Source organism: Emys orbicularis, chromosome 6 (assembly GCF_028017835.1).
Source record: "Emys orbicularis isolate rEmyOrb1 chromosome 6, rEmyOrb1.hap1, whole genome shotgun sequence".
NCBI classification, from domain to species: Eukaryota; Metazoa; Chordata; order Testudines; family Emydidae; genus Emys; species Emys orbicularis.
In genome coordinates this window covers 103,303,032-103,329,744 of record NC_088688.1, presented here as the reverse complement: position 1 = coordinate 103,329,744, position 26,713 = coordinate 103,303,032, and the positions used below count along the sequence as shown (strand labels likewise).

At 41.6% G+C, this 26,713-nt stretch overlaps 3 protein-coding genes and 1 pseudogene across 3 annotated transcripts; all 4 read right to left on the bottom strand.

Annotated features, from left to right (window-relative positions):
• Positions 1–553: 553 nt before the first annotated feature.
• On the bottom strand, positions 554–5,911 carry LOC135879881 (interferon tau-like; annotated as a pseudogene).
• A 461-nt stretch (positions 5,912–6,372) lies between these two features.
• On the bottom strand, positions 6,373–7,576 carry LOC135879880 (interferon beta-like). Its single transcript, XM_065405914.1, has 2 exons — positions 7,003–7,576; positions 6,373–6,416 (listed from the first exon to the last, which is right to left on the bottom strand). Exons 1-2 carry the CDS (start codon positions 7,574–7,576, stop codon positions 6,373–6,375), a joined length of 618 nt encoding a protein of 205 aa, XP_065261986.1.
• Positions 7,577–14,504: 6,928 nt separating this feature from the next.
• Positions 14,505–15,080, bottom strand: LOC135880618 (interferon beta-like). Its single transcript, XM_065406965.1, has one exon. The coding sequence runs from the start codon at positions 15,078–15,080 to the stop codon at positions 14,505–14,507; it is 576 nt and encodes a 191-aa protein (XP_065263037.1).
• A 5,537-nt stretch (positions 15,081–20,617) lies between these two features.
• LOC135880639 (interferon beta-like) lies at positions 20,618–21,190 on the bottom strand. Its single transcript, XM_065406989.1, has one exon. It carries the CDS (start codon positions 21,188–21,190, stop codon positions 20,618–20,620), a length of 573 nt encoding a protein of 190 aa, XP_065263061.1.
• Positions 21,191–26,713: the final 5,523 nt, after the last annotated feature.

Below are 26,713 nucleotides of genomic sequence, written 5' to 3'. Positions count from 1 at the left end.
ACATAGGAATGTGGCATAATTTTAAAAACCTCAACAAATTAAATGAAAATATCTTTCCTATACAGTATATCACCGGTTTTCTAACCAATTGTTCATATTTTTACATGTCTCCCTGAAGCGTCTCAGGGCTGGCAATATGAGAAATAATTAAACATACTCCATAAGTAGAAGAATGTAAGTATTATTTGATGGTGCTGGTGAGGTGACTAACAGTTCTGGATATATACAATTTATTGCATGTTCGCCATTTAGCCATTGCATAAGACCATCTCACATATGGTGGTTTACAAACATGTGCAAACATAAATAATAGTAGAAATACTTCCAAATGCTATTACAAATCTATGTAATTACAAATCCATTTTCAGCACAAGATGGGAAGAGCCTGATGTTGCTGCAGTGGATATCAGTTGCAATTTAGCCAATAATTATGTGGTATAAGGACTAGGTCCTATTTAATAACACTTAAAATATTATTGGCTATCTCTGTCCAGCAGTATAATTGACAGTAATGTTAATTCAGTTACTGTAGGCAAAAGTTTTGTACTATACCTTAATTTTTAAGCCTTTTACTGAATTTCTCAATCTGCAGAAAAAATCTCTGCACTTCAACGTGAATGATCTCCGAGGCACATGGACTGTATTGCTTTTCTTTCAGGAAAGCGTCTGTCCCCTGGAAGTATTTTCTCACTCTCTGACTGGTGAGCTGGAGGTCCTCACTTTCCAGGCTGGTTAACTCTTTCTCTAGACTATCTGTGCACCCAAACATACTTCCAGCGGCTGAATTTGCTGATAAAGTCCATTTTGGAACCTGGCTATGGAGCTCCTATCCCAGGCTGTTTGGGTGAGGTTTTTGTTAAAGATAGTGAAGATTTCTTGGAGGATCTCTTGGATTGCCACATCAGCATTTTCCTTCTGGGACAGTTGGAGTTGGACAACATCCTGAGTGGGCTTGAAAGCTTTCATTTCATTTATGAATTATGAGAGGAAATTTTCACTCATTTTCTTCAGAAGCTCTAAGCTCTCTGTTCACTTTGTTCTACTGGAAATGAAGCATGGTACAGAGCTGAGATGAGATTTCAGTGGAGAAGAGCAGTACAAGGCAAACATTCAGCAAACACCTGAGTTTCATCTGTGTGAGCCCATTAAGATAATCACTGGTGTTCCTAAGGCAAGAATTTTGTCTGTAAAGTCAGTATTATTGGTGATACTACACAAAGAGAACCTACCTTGTTTCTCAGATGCCAGGCTGAACTGACAATTAGGTAAAAACTAAAAACTGAGCAAATATCATCTAAAGGCAATTAGTTACTAACCATGCTGACCCCACAGTATTATATTTTTAGCAATCTGATTTTAAGAGCACAGATGCATTTTGAACTATACTTTTATTTGTAAATTTATACTTCATCCACTTAACCAGCAGGAGGAAACTGTTCCCTTTCTGAATAGGCAGCGAAAATCATAAAAGACTCCTATCAACTGGTAATTTTCCTTCATACCCTGTCATTTGAGAGAAGGAAATAGTGTAGGTATATTTAAAGTTGCTTAATCCAGGAGTAACTATGGGAGTAAAATCCTGGGCCCTCAGGAAATATTGGTTAATCTGCACTTTTCAGATTTCGTGCAGTTTAAAGAGTACATTTAAAATGTTGATGCCGGCCCAGAGGGGTTAAAAGCAGCCCTGAAGAGGGGTTAAAAGCAGCCCTGTGGCTGGGGAAAGGCTGATTGGGGAAGCAGCCGCAGCTGGCCCTATAAAGGGTGATATGGGTGATAATGTCAAAGAGCATAACTGACTTCTTTGCTCAGCATTGCCCTTTTTTTTATTAAAGGTCGGATGGAATGCATGGGAATAGGTCTACCCCCCAGCACTGAATAGGTTTGAGGTAGTTTAAAAATCAAATTCAGTGTTCACCATTTTTGCTGGTTCCTTGTCTTTTAACTTTTGCTTTCCCCTTGGCTTGGGCAGGGAAACTCATCTGGTTTGTTTAACTCTCTTCACTTTCTGTGGTCACATTTCATTTTCTGGTTCTAAAGCCCTAGCACAGGCTGTTTGCTGCAGTTTCCATCATGGCAGGGAAATGTGTTTTAATTCAACAACAAAACTATTTTCATTGAAATTAAAAAAGAAAAATCACATGAAGAAACCACAAAAACATTTATGTGCATATTAATTTGGTTAGTCTCCCAAGTCTTCCTGCACTTTTATAAGAAATTTCAGATTTTTGCTTCAACTATATGAAGGTTTCTGTAAAGCAGAGAAAGCAGACTTACCAGAGCCCCCAGACTGCCATGGGCTACGCTCCCCATTCTCCCATTACTTTCCATGGGTGTTGGGGATGTGTATTCCACACCAGGGTGAAGCCCCAAGGAAAGATGTACAAGAGAGAGGGAAATAAGTAATGTGAATACTAGAAGGAGAGGCTAAGGTAACAAAGTAAACCCAGGGCAATAAGGGGAAAGCCAGATCATGTCTTTCAGTAAATCTGCATGTTAACAGCAATTCAGGGGCACTGGAACAATTTTTATAGTGGGGGTGCTGAAAGCCATTGATCAAAAATGTAAACCCCATATATGATGGAAACCATGCAGTCACTTGCTAATATTACTTTAAGCTGCGCACCCCTAGTTCCAACTACCCTGAAGCAAGTATGCAAACAACTAATTATTAATTGAGGAAAATTAGTTAAAAAGGCCTCCGAGCCTGCTGCAAAGGATCTATGCAGGTATAGGTGCTGACTCCATGGGTGCTGCGGGGCTGGAGCACCCAGGGGGAAAAAATGGTGGGTGCTGAGCACCCACCGGCAGCCCCCCTATCAGCACTTTCCTTTCCCTCCCTGCACCTCCCTCCCGCCGCAATCAGCCGTTTCGAGATGTGTAGGAGGCTGGCGGGGAAGAGGGAGGAGACAGAATGCAATGTGTTTTGGGGAAGGGGCGGAACGGGACAGGAAGACGTGGGGCAGGGATGGAGCAGGGGTGGGAAGAGGTGGGGTGGGGGCAGGGCGGGGGTGTGGCCTTGAGGGAAGGGGTGCAGTGGGGGCGGTGCCTGGGACCAATCTGGTGCTGGTCGAGCATCCCCAGCACAATGGAAAGTCGGCGCCTGTGCATACAGGGATAGAGCCCTCTGCACATGACTCTTACCTATGCCATGTGGAAGTGTGTGTCGGGTGAGATGAGGTTCCATGGAGTCAGATGCTTTTGCATATAGTTCCCTCTTGGGTTGTTCTCCATACAGTTATGATCCATGTGTGGGGCCTGCAGTGAGATACTCACACTGGATTGGGGCAGTGAGATAAAGACAATCAAAGGCAACCCAAACTATGGTGTCACTAATAGGAGCCTCTGTAAATTCCTTGAAGTCAACAGATGGCATCCCAGCAGAAGCCTTTGCTTGTCTTTATCTCAGGGGTTCTCAAACATTTCATGATGTGGGCCTAATCTTACCAAAATTGTTCTGTGGACCATTTCCCCTCCCATTCAAGATCAGGTAACACCTTTGTGGCAGGCACACCAAATGCTTACAAAGAAAGGTAGTACTAGGAACACATTTATATAATTTGAGTTGTCTTTAAAGGAAAGTGGGAACCGTCAGTTCTCAGAATACCGCCATCCAGTACTACATGTACAGCCATGGGATAATGAACCTCAGTCTGGGACCTGCTGGTTTAGAGGCACGTACAACAAGTTAACTCTTAAAACAAACACCTATCATGTCTTGTGGTACAGGGTTTTTTCAGTAGCTGTACCTATCAGGAGTAGACGTTCTTTCCTGCCCAAGTCTCTCTGCCTTCATTCATTCTTTGGTGTAGTTGAAACCTACAGGTTATATTGACAAAAACAATTCATATGTAAATGATGATAGCCAAAATAGACTGTATGGACAAGTGAAGGATTCTGAACAGATTGGTTCACAACCTCCAAAATGTATCCCCCTCTCTGGTGGAACACGGAAGTCATATAGTACCTAGGAGCCATACAAACTCTTCAGCAAAGTCTTACTGCTTCATGACCCCTATATTGAAGAGTGGAACCTCCTGACATTCATTTCCAATGGGGCATACATTCCTGTTTTTTCCCCATAAAGGCAGGTTGCCAAAAAGTGTGAAAATTCACACACAGTTTGTTTTCATGCTCTTTGAACATTTAATGGAATGGTTGTTTGATTTCTCTTAATAACTTTTTAATAAGAAACCTCCAGATTTAGGCTTTGTCCTAGGCAGTGCTAGGATTGAGTAACAGTTTTTCAGAAATACTATCTACAGACCCAAATTTGGTAGAGAGGTAGATCCTCACTAGATCTGGTGCACTGGCTAGTTTTGTTTTGTTTTTGTTTTTCAATTAATTTTTAACTATTGTGTTTAGGGTAATTGTTAGTCATTATTCACATTACAACTGAAATTTTGATGCACTGTGCTCACAAACTGGTGGTTGTTGGTGGAACATGCAGTTCATGAACATACAAGCTTGATTTTGGGCCAGCAGGGAAAGGGCAAAAGGGTGCAGCACCAGCTGTTTACAAACCTGACCGACAGGAAGGATGGTTACGTACAAGCTTTATGCTGTTGATGCTGTGAGTCAAGTGTACCCTAGCCTGATTGATGGAGGGGGGAAATTAGGCCCCCACAAGCCTGATTGGTGGCAGATAGGGAGTCTGGGCACTTGGAAACCTGACTGATAGGGAGGCAGTTTGCCCACATATCTCATTAATGGGAGGAAGGGAGGGAGAAAAAGAGGGATGGACAAGCAACTTTGTACCACAACAGCCTGAACTCTTCCCCTTGGAATCCCAGTCTTTCCAACACCCCTTTCATCAGCCTTTTACCAAACTAGTCTATTTCATCACAATGAATTACTGCATCAGACACCCACAATTACAAATGTTGGGGTAAAATAATCTGGTAACAGGCAGAAATGCAACAACTGCAGAGTTGAAGTTGTGGTTTGTGGTCTGTTGGGGTAGTAAAACAAATTACCATAGCTGTTTTTCTTATGGAGTCACTGCTGAATCAGGATTTATATTCACAGTGTATTTCAACAGGTTCTCAACGTTAACCACTGATGTCAAGGGAGGCTTATGTATTTAAAGTTAGGCAAATGTTGAAAAGTCCTTTGCTGAACTGGAGTCTTAAGGCAGAACAAGAGAAGATTTTTATTGGGTGTTTACTTTTTAAAATATGTAATTACTGCAAATCACTACTGCTATAGGTTGCTGTTTGGTATAAATAAATATTTATTTATAAATATAAAATATCTCTGAAAAATGATAAATAAGAGCAATAAATAAATAGGAGTTGATCAACATCGAAATATTGTTACAAATCCAGTAAAATTGTCTGAAAATAATTTTCACAGTGCAGGAAGAGAATATAGGTTAGCAATAGTTTAAAATTCAAGTGCCCCTAATGATAAATGACCTAGAAATTGGGATGTTCTTTTTTGTTTTTCATTCTTGCAGCGAAACAGATCTCCAGAAGTTCCATTTTCTTATGAGTCCATGTTAGGATCTTTAAATGAGACTCATTCCAGGCAGCTAGGGAGAGAATGTGGCATGAGATGTAGGATATCTGTTGGAGGATCTCCTGAATAGCTAATGTCGCAGTCTATTTCTGGGTCTCTCTGGGCTTGAGAAACTTTTGGGGCCACATTAAGTCTCTCTCTTCTTTCTGACTTTATAGGAAAATTATCCTTCCGTTTTGTTTGGAAGTTGTCCTAGTCCACATCTGTAATGCTGAAGCAAATCCTGTTACAGTTCAGAGGTAAGATTTCATTTTTAAGAGCAGCCCCAAGCAAATTCTGAGCAAACACGTAACATGAATGATTTGGAAATCATAAGGTTTTTCTCATTCGGTTCCAATATTACCTTGTCTTCTGGCATATTTTCAGCAATATCTTCTGTTTTACATTTTCTCATGTGAGTAAATCAATCTGTTAATGGCAAGAAGTATATAAATTGTGCAATTGGAGTTCTGTAGGAGTTGGTCCCTTGTTTAATGCAGGGCGGACTGATAAGAGTCTAGAAAGGTACTGCTTGTAGAATCAACTTAGGCTAGGTCTACACTACAGCGGGGGTCCGACCTAAGATACGCAACTTCAGCTACGTGAATACCGTAGCTGAAGTTGCGTATTTTAGGTCGGCTTACCTAGCGGTGAGGACGCGGGAAAGTCGACCGCTGCCGCGCTGCCGCCGACTCCGCTGCCGCCTCCTGCCGAGGTGGATTTCCGGAGTCGACGGCAGAGCGATCAGGGATCGATTTTACCGCGTCTTCACTAGACGCGGTAAGCCGATCCCCGATAAACCGATTGCTACCCGCCGGATCGGCGGGTAGTGAAGACAAAGCCTTAGAGACAAAGGACTCCAGTGGAGGTGCAGTTTCACTCAGCAGTTTTCATAACATCATTACCTGAAGTATCACATGCTGGAATAAAAAAGGAGAATGATTCAAACATACATACACAGTTTCAAATGTCAAATATAGTTCCTGTTTTTCTAACCAGATGTCAAATCATAAATCCTGAGCCTTACTACACTTACGATCTTGTGACAATTTTTTTTTACTAAAACTCTTGAAATGTAGGGGTAAACCGAACAAAAAAAACAGAATAAGTACCCTTGACCATCCTATGTGCAGTGGTAACTGGCAGAATTCGATGGAGGGATTGAAGTGTGTGGACACAGACCCTCCGTTTTCTGGTGGTCGTGACTGGAATGTTGTTTTACTAGGCAGTTGTTGGAGGGAGGCATCTCGCTGTTCTTTTTTAGTTAGCAGTTATGATGTATTTCTGTGTTTTTCACATGGAATATTGCATGTGTGGTATGAAAGCACTAAACTATATGCTACTCTAAAACAGTTTTATTAACATGAGTTTGAAATAGATGAAATTACTATGGAAGAAAGATTGGGACCTACGTAATACAAGTTATAAAACTACCATCCATCTCTCTTCAGTTGTTTTATTGAAACAATACAATTTAGTTTCCCTAGAAAAATGCAAATATGGTACCTTCATTTTTAAGCCGATCTGTCAGTACATCAAGAATTAGAAAACATCTGGATATTTCTACACGGATAATCTCCCAGGCACACTGGCTGTATTGCTTTTCTTTCAGGAAATCGTCTATTATTTGGAAGTATCTCTTCAGTTTGAGGCTGGTGAGCAGGAGGTTCTCATTTCCTGGGTAGGTTATCTCCTTTCCCTTCTCAGCACTCAAACACGTCCCCAGCTTCTCAATCTGCTGGTGAAGACCATTTTGGAATTCCTTTATGGAAGTCCCATTCCAGGCAGCTTGGGTGAGATTGTTGGTAAAGATATGGAAGAGCTCTTGGAGGATCTGTTGGATGGCTACCTTGGCATTCTCTTGCTGGGACAGTCGGATCTTGAGGATATCTCTGGGCTTGAAAGCTGTCCTTTCATTTAGACATTGGAAGGGAAAGTTTCCACCCATTTTCTCCAGATGCTCTAAACTCTCACTGTTCATTCTGGTTTGTAGAACATGAAGCCTGTTACAGTCCAGACATGAGATTTCACTGGAGAAGAGCAGCATGAGGCAAAATTGCAGCAACCACCTGCTGATCATGATGATGTCTTAGATTCCCTGTGTTTGTGTAGAACTTGAGCAACTGGTGCCTGTTCAAGGTCTTTCGTAGACTTTTGTGTTTTTGACCCATGTCTCTGAATTTAAGTATTCTGTAGGAAAAGATTTTTCTTTCGTCATTTTCTACTTTTCAAGGTTTTTCCTGCTTGAGGTTTTCACTTTCAGTTTTCTTCTTTTTATTTAGTGGAAGCGAACAAGTCATTAGAAGAACAAAATCACAGTCATTACCTTTTTTAATATTAAAAAATCCCTACATTTCTTTCCTTAGCGCCCCCCCCACACACCCCCCGCAGCCCTCTTAGATAAAGAAAATTTAAAGGGTAAGAAGAGTGATGATTAACAGTGTCATCCAGTTACAGGTTAGAGTAGGGACCTGTCTGTCTACTCCCAAGTTCCTGTAGTTAGCACTGCTAGACAGGTCTGAATGTCTGTTACGGCAGCAAGACTATCCATGCTTTTAAGTGATAACAATCAATTTTGGCAGATGGGGGGGAAATTACTGCAGAGCTTCTTTTTGCTAGACTCTGCAGATAACAGCAGTGAAGTGATGTGTAAAGCTGCTGTTCCTTCACTTTGCCAGCAGGTGGAAAACTTTCCCTCTCTGGTGTCGCACTCAAAATCAGAAAACCCTGCTATGCTCTGGCTGCCTCATTTCCTCCTTCCAACCTAATATTATAGGGACCTCTTAAAATGTGATAAGCATGGAACAAATTCCTATGAGAGATTGGGGCCAGACAATTCTCTATTAATCTCACGCAATTTCCTGGCCATTTGAAATATGAGAGAGGAAAACCCATGTGTGTAGGGAATACCAGAGGATGGACAGAGGGCACTGAGAAACTGGGAGGTTTACTTAAGAACCTGATACCAGCTGTGAAAAGCCCAAGGAACAGGTACAGTTGAAGGGAATGAACATGCTGTCTTCTCGGGCACTTCTGAGTAGTTCCCAGTGATGTAGTGTAGTGACATGGAAGGAAGTTGTAGAAAAAGATTGTGTGGTTGGTAATAAATATGCCAGAGCGACTGACATAAATGAATGTCCCTTTCAAATGTGTTTGCCTTTTCACCATTCAAGCTTTATTCTTTTTTTAATGTGCATTTCACTGAGCTTGGACATTGCAATTCAAGTGGTCTGATGAATGAAGTTTGCATCCTCTAGCATTTCACTTTCTGTTTTTCATACTGTAGCACTAGGCTGTCATGTTGGAGTTTCCATCAGTGAAGGGGAATGGTTTTCAACCCAAAAAATGAAAAGGATTTTTTTCATATTAATTTTTAAAAAGGAAAAGAAGAAAACATAAACATATCTGTTCATGTCACTTCTTTTACATCTCCCTCCCCCATCACCTCAAGCACTTTCTTTAATCATAATCTAGAGTTTTGCCTAAACTATTTTGAAGTGTCACTTTAAAGAATGCAGTGTCACTTTAAAGGGACCCAATCATACCAGAGGCTCTGCACCCCAATCGTGCATTCACTCTAGTGGGAGTTCTCTGTGTGCATTTCCCGGCAAGTTGAAGCTTCAGGAGATAATATTTATATGAAAGAGAGAAATTTTAAAATCTGAATCTTAACAAAAAGCTAAAATAAGAAAGCAATGGAAGTAAAGGTGCATAGTCTTGCAGCATATTTACATCAGCCATTCACCTGTTTTCATAAATGTTTAATAAGTCTCAAATGCTTAGGCTGGAGCAGAAATATGTTGTTGGAGTGCTACTGTTGACTGATAGCTCTTCAGAACTACTATGCACGTACACCAAACTTGGTAGAGAAGTGGATCCTCACTAAATCTGATGCATCCTGCAGATTTATTACTAGAATTTTAAATGTTGGGTTTAGGTAATTTTTAGGCATTGTTGATGTTATAACTGAAAGTTGAACACATTCTGTACACCAAACTGGTTGTTGGTGGCAAGGAACACACAAGCCTGATGTGGAGGGGTGGCACCAGTTGGTCAGAAAACGGAGGGATAGAATTGCTGACTTGAGTGTACGCAAGCCTGATTCATATGGCTTGATTTGTGTGTGTGTGTGTCGGGGAGGGGGGGGGGGTCTGTCTGCAAGACGTGTGAATTCTAGTTGATATTATGAAGTTGTTGTCATGAAATTTCCTAATCATAGGAAACCTCTTTCTATGTGTATCCATCCTGTTGGACAGGACCTATAGCAGGTACTCAGGCTGAGGACAATGGGGTCACTTAACTTTAAATCTGTGATCTGATGACAGCATCATTACGCTAAGTAGGGTGCCCGAGTTGGGAAACCAGTTTGGCCAAGTTGGTGTTAAGGAGAATGGGGGTTAGGAGTGGAAAGCTACTGAAGGCCGACAAAGAGACAAATAACACAAACAAAAGGTTCTAAAAGAAATCACTGGGGGAAGACCACAGGACATTTGAGCAAGAGGTAGGAAGGGGATGAACTGGCCAAGGCCAGGTTATCTGAGCTGGGGGAGAAGGCTCTGTTTTTGTGCATATAAGTGATGCACTGCAACAGAAGGATGTTGGATGACCCCAAGTGACCCTGATCCAGACCCATAGAATGGCCTGGTGTGTTGAGGAATGTGAGGCAGGGAATTGCGTATATGGTTTACAATTTTTGTTCCAATCTGTGTATTTTCTGTGTGATGAAGTAAATAGCAATAGTGTGTTTGAATCCTGTGCAAAGTGTCTGGGTGTTATAATCTACACTTATTACATGGCCCCTGGAAAAGGTAAACGCCTCTGGGTGTACTTCTGGGAGAGGACATGTTAAAGCACATTCTGAGCTTCAAAGACTTCCCAGTTGATATCTCGGACGAGCCCCCACTTATAACGCCGACAGACCCCAGTTGTCAGCAGGCAGGATTGAACCTGGGACATTCAAACCTTAGTGTATGAGCCTTGACTGTAGGAGCTGAAAGCCACATGCCTCTTAAGCCAAAACTGTAGCAGACTCCTCAATCTCTAGATGGTTCAGGTGCCACTAGAGGATGACAGAGCACCACACCAACCAGGCATGAGTTGCATACTTCCCCTAGCTGAGGAAGCCCAACCTAAGCTTCAGAGACTTCCCAGCTGATATCCCAGCTCGGGTGACCAGACAGCAAGTGTGAAAAATCGGGGCATGGGTGGGGGGTAATAGGCGCCTATACAAGATAAAGCCCCAATTATCGGGACTGCCCCTAATAAATTGGGACAGCTGGTCACCCTAATCCCAGCTGCCCCAAAATGACTCTTTAAAAGGTTGTCTAAGGCAACTGCATGCAACCTGGAACAGCCCCGGAAAGTACTACTTGGAAAGACTGGGGCAGGGAATCTAATGGGACCAGAGCTGAGACAGATGCTGCGGATCTCTGTGTCTGGAGAGACCTTTTTGATCAGTGCAGAAACCACAGAATCTGCTGAGTCTGGAGATGGAACGACAGCCACTTCCATGAGGAACTCTACGGACAACCCACCCCTCCTTCCTCCTGCCCATGAGTGGAAGGCTGTGGTAGAATCTCTGAGGGAGATATTTACAAATTTTTCCTCACTTTTAAGAAGTGTGAGCTGGGATTCCCCACAGGCATGGCAGCTCCTTATGATACGGGTGATATTGTCAAAGAGCTCAACTGAACACTGCGTTCAGCATTCCCCCTTTTTTATTAAAGGTGTGATCAGGGCCGGCTCTGGCTTTTTTGCCGCCCCAAGCAAAAAAAACTGTGTGGGGGGGGGCAGGAGTGGTGAAGCAGGGGAGAAAAAAAAAAAAAAAAAAACCCCGCAGGGCGGCTGGAGCGGCAAAGCAAAGCAAAAAAACAAAACAAAACAAAAAACCCGCGGGGAGGCCGGAGCGGCAAAGCACACACAAACACGCACACACACCAAAAAGAAAAAAACACCTGCAGGGCGGCTGGAGCGGCAAAGCAATGCAAAAAAACCAACAACCTGCAGGGCGGCCGGAGCCAGGGCGCAGGGGGACTCCCTGTTCTGCAGACGTGCAGCGGAGCGCGTGCCTGGTCTAGCGGGGGGGATGGAGAGAAGGGGGGCGGCCAGGGCTTCAGCGGGGCGCTCGCCACGCGGCCCCTCCTGCTGCGCCGCCTGCCGGGAGGGCTCTGCGCCTCTCCGGTCGGCTGGGAGGGAAGGACGCGGGCTGCCCTGCCGAGTTTGCTGCAGGGCGCACCCCTCCTCTGCGCCGCCACCCCCTACAGGGTGGCCGGAGTGGCAAACCAAAAAGAAAAAAAAAAAAAGGGCAGCCGGAATGCCGCCCCTTAGAATCTGCCGTTCCAAGCACGAGCTTGCTCGGCTGGTGCCTGGAGCCGGCTCTGGGTGTGATGGAATGAAGGGGAATAGTTTTCCCCCAGAGCTGAATAGGTTTGGGGTTGTTAGACTTTTTCAGAAGAATTCCGTATTCTTCCTGGGTAGTTTCTGACTGACGTATTCCACCAATGGGGAGCTGCGTTTTAGAGGTGACAATGAGAAACTTTGATAGTCCTAATACAAAATGGCCTATTCCTGCTGTTATTATTCACATGTAATTTTGTTTGTGGTGTACACCCAAGAATGAATTTAGCCTGGGCGCGCACAGAGGTAATGACATCAGGCAGTGGGCCACTAACCTGATAAGAGTGCATGTGAGCACAGACTTAATATTGGGGGCAGTGCTAGTAAATGTATTGTGGGTAGGTGCTGGATACTTACAAACCTGACTTGATTTTGGTTGGGGGAGAGGTTATGTGAATGCAGATAAACCTGATTGATGAGGTATGGGCAGGCTAATTACAAACTAACAATTGGTGTGTGTTAAGGGGTGCATGCTATCTTGCTTACTGAGGGAAAGAGCACCAATCTAGCCTCTTCCAACACAACCGTCTACTACACCAAACATCCAAATTGACAATTTTTTTTTGGGGGGGGGGGAAATAACCTGGTAAAAATTAGAATAGTAAAAGGTGGCAAAGTTCAGGTATTCAGGTGTGGTCTGTTTGAATGGAAAGGCCAATTATCATTCTGTAACAATTATTTTTAATATGGAATTACTGCGAACTGGGACACTGATTCATCAATGTATTTAAGCATGTTCCTAACTGGAAGCACTAACATCAGTAGGATGGCTCACATACTTTAAGTTAGTCACGTGCAAAAGTAATCTCTGGAATTGGGGTTTTAAGGCTGAACAATTACAGGGTTTTCTTTTTTTATTCTCCTTTTTGGTTCAATAGGTATTTAATTCAAATCATTACTACTATAGGTTGCCATTTTATATAAAATATTTTTTTTATTAATAAGTAACAAATATCTATGATAAATACATAAATAGGAACAATAAATAAATAATAGATTGACATAAATATCCTGTTACAAATATCCTAAAATGATCTGAAAATATTTTCACAGTGCACAGATAGAATAAATAGTAACAACAGGTTTTAAAATTCCACAGCATCTCATTTTAAATCATGTATAAAATATTACTTGATTTCAGTTAGTACTTCTAAAAATGTTGGTATTTAAATTTCTTAAACTTCTTTGTGAGTTTGTCCTATATTTGAAAACTCCATAATTCCACATGGATTCTCCTGCTAGCCCTGAGGCTGAACTGCTAGTCTTTTATGAAATAATTGGTATGTCTTCACTTTCAGCCTGGGAAACTGTAGGTCCTTACCTCCTGGTCAGAGTGTCCCATTTTCCATCACAGCAACCAAATATGTCTCCAGATGCCCAACTTGCTGATGAGTCTATGTTGGAATCTCTGAATGGAACTCTCACCTCAGGTAGTTTTGGAGAGATTTTTGCAAAAGCAGCTGGAAATATGTTGGAAGATTTTCTGGATTGCCACCTTGACATTCCCCTTCAGGGACACTCGAGGCTTGACATTAGAGGAAAACTATGCACATCTTTTTTTCTTTGAATGTTTTTCCAGTTCACATTTGTTATGCTGTTATACTGTGGTTAAGCTGCATGTTACAGTTCAGAGATGAGATTTGATCAGAGAAGAGTTGAACCACAGAACTATATAGCAAACCCATAATGTCAACAATGTTTAAGGTCTAACCCTTTAATTTTCTTGTAATTTTTTTGCATCGATATCCTTCATTTTGCAATTTAAACTTTGAGTAAATCAACAGAGTATTATCACATAAATTGTAATATGGGCAGTTGGAATTTCATTATGGAGTGAGCGTATTGCATAATAGAAGATCAAGCATTATGGAGTCTTAGAAGTCACTATGGGAAGAATCAGTAGAGAGGAGGGAATCCGCTGCATGGTACAATTTCATCCAACCATTTTAACCTCTGTAGTCGCTGCATCCTCAGCTGGAATGAAATGAAATTTGGTTGAAACACAAAGGGAAAAATTAATTTTCCATTGTATTAATGTCAATACATTAAATGAAAATAACTTTCTACACCTCATAATCTCACAAGTCTTATGCTCAGTTCATATATTTTATAAATGTCTCTAGGAAACTTTGCAAGCTGTGGTATATGATGAGGACAGATTAATAAATAGCAACCATGACCATAATAGAAACACACTACATATGTAGAAGTCAGAGTACCTTGGGGGTGGAGGGGAAGTATCATTATTTGATGATCAAAATACTGGTGAGGTGGCTAAGGATTCAAAATATATGTACTTTGTTGCATGGACTGCCAATTAAGTAGTGCATAACAGCACTTGATATGTGGGAGATTATGAAGAATCGCAAACCTAAATAAAAGTAGAAACACAGGAAAAGAAATCCATGTAATTGCAAATCCATTTCCAGGAGAGGATGGGAAGAGCCGGAAGCTGCTGCCATGGAAATCAGTTGCTATTTGGCCACTGATCCTGTAGAAGATGATCAGGCCCGATATAAGCAGAGTTATAAAATATCCGCTATCTCTGTTCAGCTGTATGATTGACACTAATATTAATTCATTTACTCCAAGGAAAAGATTTGTACTGTACCTTAGTTACTAAGCCTTCTAGTGAGTTTGTCAATAAGTACAAAACATCTGGGTATTTCCACACGAATGATCTCCCAGGCACACAGGCTGTATTGTTTTTCTTTCAGGAAAGCATCTATCTCCTGAAAGTATTTTTTCACTCTCCGACTGGTGAGCTGGAGTTCCTCACTTTCTGGGTTGGTTAATTCCTTCTCCATCTGTGTTCTCAAACATGTCTCCAGCCGCTGAATTTGTTGGTAAAGTCCACTTTGGAACCTGACTATGGAAGTCCCATCCCAGGCACTTTGGGTGAGGTTTTTGCTAAAGATGTTGAAGATCTCTTGGAGGATCTCTTGAATTGCCACCTTGGCATTCTCCTTCTGGGACACTGAAAGTTCAACAACATTCTGGGTGGGCTTGAAAGCTGCCCTTTCATTTATGCATTTTGAGGGGAAATTTCCGCTCATTTTCTGCAGAAGCTCCAAGCTCTCTTTGTTCATTTTGTTCTGCTGGAAGTGAAGCATGGTACAGAGTCGAGAAGAGATTTCAGTGCAGAAGAGCAGTACAAGGCAAACCTGCAGCAAACACCTGGTGGTCATGATGATGTCTATACACTCCTTTTCTTTGTGTGGAACCTTGAGCCTGGAGTTTGTTGAGGCTCCTACGTAGACTGCTGTGTCTTTCCGGTATGTCTCTGAATTTAAGTATTTGGTTGGAGAATGTTTTTGATCATTTTCTATTTACAAGATTTTCCTTCTTGGAGGTTTCAGAGTTTTTCTTTCTGTTTTTCTTGCTATTTTCTAGTTCTTTTACCATGTTTCCTCCTTCTTTTTTGTGTGTGAAAGTGACCACCCATGACAATACACAACCCTGTTAACTCATGTTGGATCCACATACATACAGGCTTTTTATCATACATTAATTTCTATAATTTAAGAAGATCATCCACAATTCCAAAGTGGTATGGAAAAGACCTCCAATTCATCAGCCAGTGCACCTCCCATTCATAACCTTCATTTGAGAGATTAGGAATATTTAAATTTTTCTAGGCATGGAGGAAGTAAATGCGGGAGGAAAGGGTTAGGCCTCCCAAAAATATTGGCAAATCTCCCCAACTTTAACCATTTCCTCCGATTCAGAAGACACATTTAAAATCTAGACAGCACAAACCATCGGTATCTTCCTTCTGTGAAACCACAGGAGATAGAATGTTCTGAGGAAATGGAACCTTAAATCATTGTTATTTCCAGGTCTTAATATACATACTGGAGCTGAGTAATAGATCCAGCTGAAAGGTGTGAATATCATGTCCTGTTAATCACTCCAAGTAGCTGACAATAGTGAAAAATTGAGAATGATTCATAAAACAGGATGAGCAATTAGTATAGTAACACATGATAGAGAGGTACCCACATGGATGACTGTGATTTACAATGTGGTCAGAAGGAGGTTATGCAGAGAAGTCACATTATGTATTTTTTACCAAGTGTGTCCCTGGGATGAAAGAATTCAAATAATGTTTTAAAAATGAAATTCAATGTTCACCATTTTTGCTGGTTCCTTCTCTTTGAACATTTGCCTTCCCCTGGGCTTGGGCAGGGAAATTCTTCTAGTTTGTTTTATTCTCTTCACTTCCTGTGGTCACGTTTCATTTTCTGGATCTCAAGCCCTAGCACAGACTGTTATGCTGGAGTTTCCATCAGGGCAGGGAAGTGTGTTTTAATTCAACAAGAAAACTATTTTCACTGAAATTAAAAATGAAAATCACATGAAGAAATTTTGAAAATATTTATGTGCATATTAAATTGATTAGAGACTCCCACGTTTTCCTGCACTTGTATAAGAATTTTTAGATTTTAGCTTCAAATTTTTGAAAGACACTCTGCAAAGCAGAGAAAGCAGACTTACCAGAGCCCCCAGATCATCATGGGCTAACCCACTATATGAATGAGACCATGCTTTTGGTCGCTCTTATTACTTGAAGCTTCACACCCCCAGCACCCATTGTTCCAGCCTGGGGCAGCCCTGGCAGGATGGCTGTAATGGAACCACGCTGATAGGGACCAGAAGGGAGGTCTGACAAAGCCCTAGAAGTGATGCAGACACTCAGGTGCTCTGTGTGGAAAGATTTTGTGTTCTGTGCAGAAGTCATCGGGTCATCTATTTCTATGATGAAAGCTGGGGCAATTATTTCTTCTTGCCTGCTAGTGGAATGATAAGGGAGAGCTTAAGTGGGGATGAATTAGTGGTGATTTCCTTCTTTTTTATCCACCTGTGGTTGGCTTTCCTACAGGAAGACCTAAAGTCATAGATGATGGATAACATCAAATGGCTCTTAAGTAGATTAAAAGATTCTTCCACGTAGCACAGCTTAAAAACAATGTGGTGGAATGATTGTCAGGAGGTTCTCCTCTGCACTATAGAGAAAATGAAGACGTTAGACTTTGAAGAAGAGTTTGTATGGCTCCCAGGTGCAATATGACTGCCGTGTTCCACCAGAGAGGGGGGTACATTTTGGAGGTTGTGAACCAATCTGTTTATAATCTTTGACTTGTTCGTACAGTCTATTTTTACTCTCATTATTTCCCTGTAATTGTGTTCTTTCAGTACAACTTGTAGGCTTTAACTACACCCAAGAATGAATGAAGGAAGAAAGACTTGGGCAGGAAAGAATTTCTACTGTTGATAGGCACAGCTACTGAAAAAGCCTGCACCATAAGAAAGGATAGGCATTTGTATTAAGAGTTCACTCCCTGTACATGCCTCTAAACCAGCAGGTCCCAGACTGAGGTTCATGAATAAGGTGATGGTATAGAGTACTGGATGGTGATTTCAGAGAACTGACAGTTCCCACATTCTTTTAAAGACAGCTCAAATTATATACATGCGTTCCTACTACTCCCTTTCTCTGTAAGCATTTGGTGTACCTGCCACAAAGATATTACCTGATCTCGAATAGGAGGATAAATGGTCCATAGAACACTATTTTTAAGATTAGGCCCACATTATGAACTGTTTGAGAACCCTGGAGATAAAGATAAGCAAAGGCTTCTGCAGTGGTGTCAGCTGTTGACTGTGAAGAATGAACAGAGGCTCCTATTAGCAACTCCAAGTTAGGGTGATAAAAGGGATTTCCAATGGGGCATACATTGCTGTTTTTTTCCTAAAGGGAGATCGCCATTCAGTGTGAAAATTCATATTGTTTTTATGCTCTTTGAACATTTAATGTAGTGTTTATTTGATTTCTCTTAATAACTTTTTAATACGAAATCTCCAGATTTAGGGTGAAATTTGTCATAGGCAGTGCTATGACTGACCAATAGTTCTTCAAAATACTATCTATGTACCCAAACTTGGCAGAGAGTAATTTTTTAGTCACTATTTACATTACAACTGAAATGTTGATGCACTGTGCTCATAAAACTGGTGGTTATGGGTGGAACATGCAGTCCATGAGCACACAAGTTTGATTTTTCAGGCAGCAGGGGAAGAGAAAGGGAGGCAGCACCAGGTGCTTACAAACCTGACTGTCAGGAGCAGTGGGCACCTGCTAGGTTGATTCATGCCCTTTGTGAGACAAGTGCTCCCAAACCTGATCGATGGAGGGGGAGAATTTGGCCAAACCCGGATTATTTGTCGGGGCTTAGGGCGTCTTGGCACCTGACTGGTGGGGAGGCAGTTTTCTCACACATCTCATTAGCCTTTACCAAAGCAGCCTATTTCATCACAACTAGCTACTCTACCAAACACCCACAACTACAAGTGCTGGGGAAAAAATAATCTGGTAACAGGTGGAAGCAGAGTCTAAATGAGCTCTCCCCTGACATCTAGTGGTGAGCTGTGGAAAGACTACAGAAGCGGATCTTGTTTGCGTCGACACATCCACCCTGTCTAGGTGTTCAGCATGATGGGATTGCTTGCCCAAATGATCACTTATGGCTGGTGTTGGATCCCCAGTCTCCTTGTTATTGGGGCAGGAGTAATAAAGGGTTGTTATCCTTGTTGTGTGAACCGAGGGCAGCAGAACTGTACCTGGCATACCCCAATGGAGGGACTCACCCTCCACTGAACGGCACTCGCTAGGCAGGGGACATGGGTTCCAAAGTCCAATGAGTTGAGAGAGGGGAAGTATTGCCTCTTAGAGGCGCCCAGGGGGAGGTGTGTAATTGTCCCAGGTCACTGGGTGGGGGGCTTGAGCCAGTTTTGGGTTCTATTGTTGAAAATGAACCCCTTGATACTGAACCCGGACCTTGTTGCTGCTTGCTCCACCTGGCAGAAGGGTTACAGAGGCAGAAACGCAAAAGCTGCAGAGTTGAGGTTGTGGTGTGTGGTCTGTTGCAGTGGTAAAAGTAATTACCATACTTAGTTTTCTTATAGAGCCACTGCTGAATCAGGGATTATAGTCTGTGTGCTTCAGCAGATACCCAACGTTAACCACTTATGTGAATGGGAGGCTCCTGTACTTAAAGTTAGACAAATGTTTACAACTCCTTTGCTGAACTGGAGTCATAAGGCAGAACAAGAGAAGATTTTTATTGAATCTTTAAAAAAAAAAATCTTATTAATACATATCACTAGTGGTTTAGGTTCCTATTTTGTATAAATAAATATGTATTTATAAATATGATAAAATAACTCTGAAAAAGATAAATAACAGCAATAAATATTATAAATAAATAGAAATTGGATCATAAACATACTTTTACACATACAGTAAAATGATCTGAAAATATTTTCACAGTGCAGGAAGAGAATATATAGTCGCACTAGCTTAAAATTCCAGTACACCCAATTATAAATGACCTATAGATTGGGATATGCTTGTACGGTTTTTTTTATCCTTGCAGTGAAACAGGCCTCTCCAAAAGCTCCATTTTCTTCTGAATCCATGTTTGGATCTTTGAATGGGACTGTCATTCCAGGCAGCGAGGGAGGGAATTTGGCATGAGATGTAGGAAATCTGTTAGGGGATCTCCTGGGTGGCCACTTTGGCAGTCTCTTTCTGGGTCTCTTTGGGTTTAAGAACCATTTTGAGATGACCTTACAGGAAAATTATCCTTCCATTTTGTTTGAAAATTGTCCTAGTTCATATCTGTAATGCTGAAATGAAGCCAGTTACAGTTCAGAGGTATGATTTCATTTTTAAGAGCAGCCCCAAGCAAATTCTGAGCCAACGCGTAATATCAATGATGATTAAGAAATCATGAAGCTTTTCCCCTTCTTATCAAATACTCCGGCTTGTTTGGAGCAATATCTTCTGTTTTCCACTTTCTCATGTGAGCGAATCAATCCAGCAATATCAAGAAGTAAGTAAAATGCGCATTTAGACTTTTGTAGTAGAGTTAGTCCCGGGGTTAATGCAAGATGAACTAATAGGAGTCTCGAAAGGTAGTCTCGAAAGTCTACTGCTTGTAGAATCAACTCCAGTGGAGGTGCAGTATCAGTCAGTAGTTTTCATAACATCATTACTTGAAGCATCACGTGCTGGAATGAAAAAGGGAATGGTTGAAACACACAGCGTGTCAAATTTCAAATATAGTCCATGTTTTTCTAAGCTGATATCAAATGATAAATCCTGAGCCTTTGTGAACTTATCACCCTGTTACAACCTTTTTTTCCACTAAAGCAGCTTAACTTAGTGGTAAACAGCACAAAGAAAAGCAGAATAAGTACCCTTGGCCGTCCCTATGTGCGGAAGTCACTGTCAGAATTCAATGGTGGGATAGAAGAGTGTGGTCACTGACCACCAGTTTTCTGGTGTCCTGACTGGAATGTTGTCTTACTAGGCAGTTGTTGAAGGGATGTTTTCGCTTTTCTTTTCCCCAACTAAGACACTTACTGGGCAAAGTTATATTCAATGTGGTTAGTTATCACTCATGATATTTTGTCTTTAGTTAGTAGTTATGATGTATTTCTATGTTTTTCATATAGAATATTGTGTGTGTAGAATGAAAGCACTAAATTAATGCTACTCTAAAACGGTTTTATTAACATGAATTTGAAATAGCTGAAATTACTGTGGGAGAAGTGTTGGGCCCTATATAATACGAGTTTTAAAATTATCCCCATCTCTCTTCAGCTGTTTTATTGAACTAATATGATTCAGTTTCCTGAGGAAAAATACAAATATGGTACCTTAATTTTCAAGTCTCTTTGTGAGTATGTTGAGCATGAGGAAACATCTGGATATTTCCACACGGATGATCTCCCAGGCACACTGGCTGTATTGCTTTTCTTTCAGGAAATCGTCGATTGTCTGGAAATATCTCTTCAGTTTGAGGCTGGTGAGCAGGAGGTTCTCATTTCCTGGGTAGGCTATTTCCTTTTCCATCTCAGCACTCAAACATGTCTCCAGCTTCTCAATCTGCTGGTGAAGACCATTTTGGAATTCCTTTATGGAAGTCTCATTCCAGGCAGCTTGGGTGAGATTGTTGGTAAAGATATGGAAGAGCTCTTGGAGGATTTGCTGGATGGCTACCTTGGCATTCTCTTGCTGGGACAGTCGGATCTTGAGGATATCTCTGGTCTTGAAAGCTGTCCTTTCATTTAGACATTGGAAGGGAAAGTTTCTACCCATTTTCTCCAGATGCTCTAAACTCTCGCTGTTCATTCTGGTTTGTAGAACATAAATCCTGTTACAGTCCAGACATGAGATTTCACTGGAGAAGAGCAGCATGAGGCAAAATTGCAGCAAACTCCTGCTGATCATGATGATGTCTTGGATTCCCTGTGTTTGTGTAGAACTTGAGCAACTGGTGCCTGTTCAAGGTCTTTCGTAGACTTTTGTGTTTTTGACCCATGTCTCTGAATTTAAGTATTCTGTAGGGAAAGATTTTGCTTTCATCACTTTCTACTTTTCAAGGTTTTTTCTGCTTGAGGTTTTTACTTTCGGTTTCCTTCTTTTTATTTAGTGGAAGCGAACAAGACATTAGAAGAACCAAACCACGGTCATTACTTTTTTAATATTAAAGAATCCCTACATTTCTTTCCTTACGTCCCCCCTGCCCTCTTAGATAAAGAATATTTAAAGGGTAAGAAGAGTTTGATGATTAACAGTATTATCCAGTTACAGGTTAGAGTAGGGACCTGTCTGTCTACTCCCAAGTTCCTGTAGTTAGCATTGCTAGGCAGGTCTGAATATCTGTTACATCAGCAAGACTATCCATGCTTTTAACTGATACAAATGAATTTTGGCAGATGGGGGGAACTAATGGAGAGCTTCTTTTTCCTAGACTCTGCAGATAACAGCAGTGAAGTGATGTATAAAGCTGCTGTTCCTTCACTTTGCCAGCAGATGGAAAACTTTCCCTCTCTGGTGTCCCACTCAAAATCAGAAAACCCTGCTATACTCTAGCTGTCTCATTCCTTCCTTGCAGCCTTTGAGAGGGAGTAATACTATAGGGACCTCTTAAAATTTGATAAGCTTGGAAAGAATTCCTGCGGGAGATTGAGGCCCAGACAATTCTCTATTAATCTCACACAATTTCCTGGCCATTTGAAATATGAGAGAGGAAAACCCATGTGTGTAGGGAATACCAGAGGATGGACAGAGGGCACTGAGAAACTGGGAGGTTTACTTAAGAACCTGATACCAGCTGTGAAAAGCCTGAGGAACAGGTACAGTTGAAGAGTGTGAACATGTTATCTTCTCGGGCACTTCTGAGTAGTTCCCAGTGATTTAGTGTGGTGACATGGAACGGAGTTGTCCAAACAGATTATGTGGTTGGTAATAAATATGCTAGAGAGACTGACATAAATGAATGTCACTTTCAGACATGATTAACTTTTCACCATTCAAGCTTGGACATTGCAATTCAAGTGGTCTGATGAATGAAGTTTGCAGCCTGTAGCAAGTTTCACTTTCTGTTTTTCATACCATAGCACTAGGCTGTCATGCTGGAGTTTCCATCAGTGAAGGGGAATGGTTTTCAACCCCAAAATTGAAATGGAGCTTTTCATATTAATTTTTAAAAAGGAAAGGAAGAAAATCTATAAATATTTCTCTTTAAGTTATTTCTTTTACATCTCCCTGACCCATCACCTCAAGCGCATTCTTTAATCATAATCTGGAGTTTGGCCCTAAACTATTTGGAAGTGTCACTTTAAAGAATGCAGTTTATTGTACATAAATATACTGTATACGGGACCCAATATTAATATAGGCTCTGCACCCCATCTCCAATTGACTCCAGTGGGTGTTCTGTGTGTACATTTCCTGGCAAGTTGAAGCTTATGAATATTTATGAGAGAGAGAGAAATTTAAAAATCTGAATCTTAACAAGAAAAGCTAAAAGAAGAAAGCAATAGGAGTAAAGACACATAGTCTTTCAGCATATTTTCATCAGCAATTAGCCTGTTTTCTGGGAAAGGTTAGATGCAGACTCAGCTGGATGAAATAGTTGCTAGAATTTGATGAAATACTGTATATTTAAATTTCAGTGAAAATAGCAGGACATTTTATTGGACTATTTTTCCTTTGTGTCAGCCAGCTTAATCTGACTGTAATAAAAATTAGTTTCTCCCCTTTTCCTATTTGCAAATAATCTGCAAATAAATTCAGATTTTTCTGATGAATTTATTTAAAGTGATTTCACAAATGGTTTATATGAACATATTCCACTCTGATTACTTAGGACTTCCTCACCATATCTTTTCCCTATGAGTATTTGCTATTCATAATTTGCTACTTGTTCTGTATGATGGTTCACCTGAGTCAATGCTATTGTGTCTGTTCCCGGACTGGTTGCCTTCAAATTCAAAACTGCAATCAAGAACATTTCTGGAGAGATTTACCTGTTATACTTCCATATGCAAATGTTCTTTTCTGGTATATAGGTGGATCCTCACTAGATTTGATGCAACCAGCAGCTTTATTACCAATATCTGAAATGTTGAATTTAGGGTAATTTTTAGTCATTATTCATGTTATATAACTGACAGTTTAATGGATTCTGTACACAAAACTGGTTGTTGGTGTCAAGGAGTGCACAAGCTTGATTTGGAGGCTGTGGGGGGGTGGCACCAGTTGGTCAGAAAACTGACTGTGACTTGCCTGATTCATACAGCTTGATTTGTTTGTGTCGGGGGGGGAGAGGGGCGGTGGGAGTTGGTGATATGAAATTTCCTTATCATGAGAAAACTCTTTCTATGTGGATCCATCATGTTGGACAGGACCTACAGCAGGTACTCCCTAGGCTAAGGACAATGAATGTGGAGTATTTAACTTTAAAACTATGTTCTAATGACAACATACTTATGCTAAGCAGGGAACCAGTTGGGTGGGGAAAGTCCTATTGCAGCTCTGCTGGGCTGCACCTCATTATGAGAGCTGCCCAAAAATTACACTTTAAAAGGCTGTCTGAGGCAACTGCATGCAGCCTGGAGCAGCCCCAGAAAATACTACTTGGCACTGAAAAGATGGGGGGTGGGGAGTCTAATGGGTGAAGAGCTGATCTCTGTGTCTGGAGAGACCTTTTTGTTCAGTGCAGAAACCACAGAATCTGCTGAGTCTGGAGATGGAACGACAGCCACTTCCATGAGGAAGTCTATGGACGAACCCGCCCCTCCTTCCTCCTGCCCATGAGTGGAAGGATGTGGGAGAATTTCAGGGGGAGATATTTACAAAATTTTCCTCTCTTTTAAGAAATGCGAGCTGGGATTCCCCACAGGCATGGCTGCTCCTTATGATTCGGGTGATATTGTCAAAGAGTTCAACTGAATTCTCTGCTCAGCATTGTCCTTTCTTTTATTAAAGGTCTGATCGAATGAATGGAAATAGTCCCCCCCTCCCCCAGCACTGAATAGATTTGGGGTTGTTAGACTTTTTCAGAAGAATTCTGCATTTTTCCTGGGTAGTAACTGACTGACGTATTCCACTAAATGGGGAGCTGCATTGTAGAGGTGGCAAAGAGAAACTTTGATAATCTTAATTCAAATGGCCTATTCCTGCTCTCATTATTCAGATGTAATTTTGTTTGTGGTGTACACCCAAGAATGAATTTAGCCTGGGCACACACAGAGGTAATGGGATCAGGCGGAGGGCCACAAACCTGATAAGAGTGCATGTGAGCACAGACTTAATATTGGGGGCAGTGCTAGTAAATATATTGTGGGTCGGTGCTGGAAATGTAGAAACCTGATTTCATATTGGTGGGGGAAAAGGGTATGTGAATGCACACATCTGACTGGTGGGGTATGGGCAGACTAATTACAAACAAACTTAATTGGTATGTGTTAAGGGGTTCATGCAATCTTGATTAGTCGGAGAAAGGACACTAATCTAGCCTCTTCCAACACAACCGTCTATTACATCAAACATCCAAATTGACAAGTTTTTGTGGGGGACAAGTAACCTGGTAGAATTGGAAAAGGAGTCAGAGTTCTGGTGTGGTGCGTGGTTTGTGAGAATGGAAAGACTAATTATCTTTCAGTAACTATTTATTTTAATATGGAAGTACTGCAAACTGGGACACTGATTCATCAATGTATTTAAGTATGTTCCCAAATTGAAGCACTAATATCAGTGGGACGGGTCACATACTTTGTTAGTCACGTGCAAAAGTACTTTCTGGAGTTGGGGCTTTAAGGCTGAACAATTACAGGGGGCGGGGGTTTGGTTCTCTTTCTTGTTTTTGTTTGTTTGGTTTGGTTAAATAGGTATTTAATACAAATCACTACCACTATAGGTTGCCATTTTGCATAAAATAATACTTTATTTATAAATAATACAAAACTATGATAAATACATAAATAAGAGCACTAAATAAGTAGTAGACTGACAAATATAATGTTACAAATCTTGTAAAACGATATTAAAATATTTCCGCAGTGCAAAAATAGAACAAATAGCAGCAACAGTTTTTAAAATTCCACGGCATCTCATTTTAAATCATGTATAAAATTTTAATTGATTTCAGTTAGTATTTTTAAAAGGTTGGTATTTTAATTTTCTAAACTTCTTTGAGTTTGTCCTAGAGTTGAAAACTTAATTCCACTTGGATTCTCTTGCCAGCACTGAGGCTGAACGGCTTCTCTGCTAGGAAATAATTGGTATCTCTTCACTTTCATCCTCGCAAGCTCTAGGTCCTTTCTTCCTGGTTAGAGAGTCCCATTTTCCATCACTGCAACCAAACATGTCTCCAGATGCCCAGCTGGCTAATGAGTCTAGGTTGGACTCTCTGAATGGAACGCCTGCCCGAGGTAGCTTGGGAGAGATTTTTGCAAAAGCAGCAGGATACATGTTGGAAGATTTCCTGGATTCTCACCGGGGCATTTTCCTTCAGGGACATTCATGGCTTGAGAATGTATTGAGGCCACCTGAAATCTCTCTCTTCATTCTGATCTTACAGGAAAATTATCCACACCTCTTTATTTGGAAGCTGTTCCAGCTCACATGTGTTATGCTGTTATACTGTGGTTATGCTGCATGTTAGGGTTCCAAGATTAGATTTGATCAGAGAAGTGTTGTACCACAGAAATATATACCTGTAGTGGGGTGGTCACCTGCTCCTGCCCTGAGGGGTTTAAAACTGCCCTGGAGGAGGGCTCTGGAAGGGCAAGACCCCTGGGCTGATTGGGAGGAAGCAGGCTCAGCTGGGGCCACGCCCCAATCAGGGACCAGCTGGCCCTATAAAGGCTTGAGCCAGGAGCTTAAGCAGAAAGTCTCTCTCTTTGACTGGAGAGGGAGATAGGATTGGCTGCTGGGGAACTCACCTGGGGACCTAGAGTGAGGCAGGGTTGGGGAAAGGCCTTAGGAGCTGGGAAGCCCTAGGCCAGCAACTCCCCAGGCTGCAGGGCCTAGTCTTAGGTATTGGGCTTGCAGAGGGGCAGCCTGAGGGTGGGTAAAGGCAGCCAGTCCAAACTGCTTTGCCTATGATGAGTGGCTGATACTGCAGTCTGCCCCAGTGAACGGGGGCTAGATGGAGACTGGGCAGTAGCCAAAACTGAGGCAAAGTGGGGATAGTGGGTGGGGAAACCCAGGGATAGTGGGATACTGCCGGGGGGGCAGCACCCAAGACATGGGCACTGGGAGGGACGCGGGGGGCCAATGGCAAGCAGATCACCAGCCTGCAGAGGGCGCTCCTGGGTCAAAGCTAATTCCCAAGGATGACTAGCAGGAGGCGCCGCAGGGGTGAGTCTGCGCTGTGCTACAATACCAAACACATAATGTCAACAATGTTTAAGGTCCCAATCCTGTCTTTTAAAATTACAATTGTCTGGTATTTTTGTTTTG

Excerpts from the sequence above, each read along its gene's own strand:
- LOC135879880 (XM_065405914.1), bottom strand. The coding sequence starts at position 7,576 with ATGATCAGCAGGTGGTTGCTGCAATTTTGCCTCATGCTGCTCTTCTCC. Across the intron at positions 6,417-7,002 it reads AGATCGGCTTAAAAATGAAG|CATGTGATACTTCAGGTAAT; the intron begins GTACCATATTTG and ends TTTTTATTCCAG.
- LOC135880618 (XM_065406965.1), bottom strand. The coding sequence starts at position 15,080 with ATGACCACCAGGTGTTTGCTGCAGGTTTGCCTTGTACTGCTCTTCTGC.
- LOC135880639 (XM_065406989.1), bottom strand. The coding sequence starts at position 21,190 with ATGATCAGCAGGAGTTTGCTGCAATTTTGCCTCATGCTGCTCTTCTCC.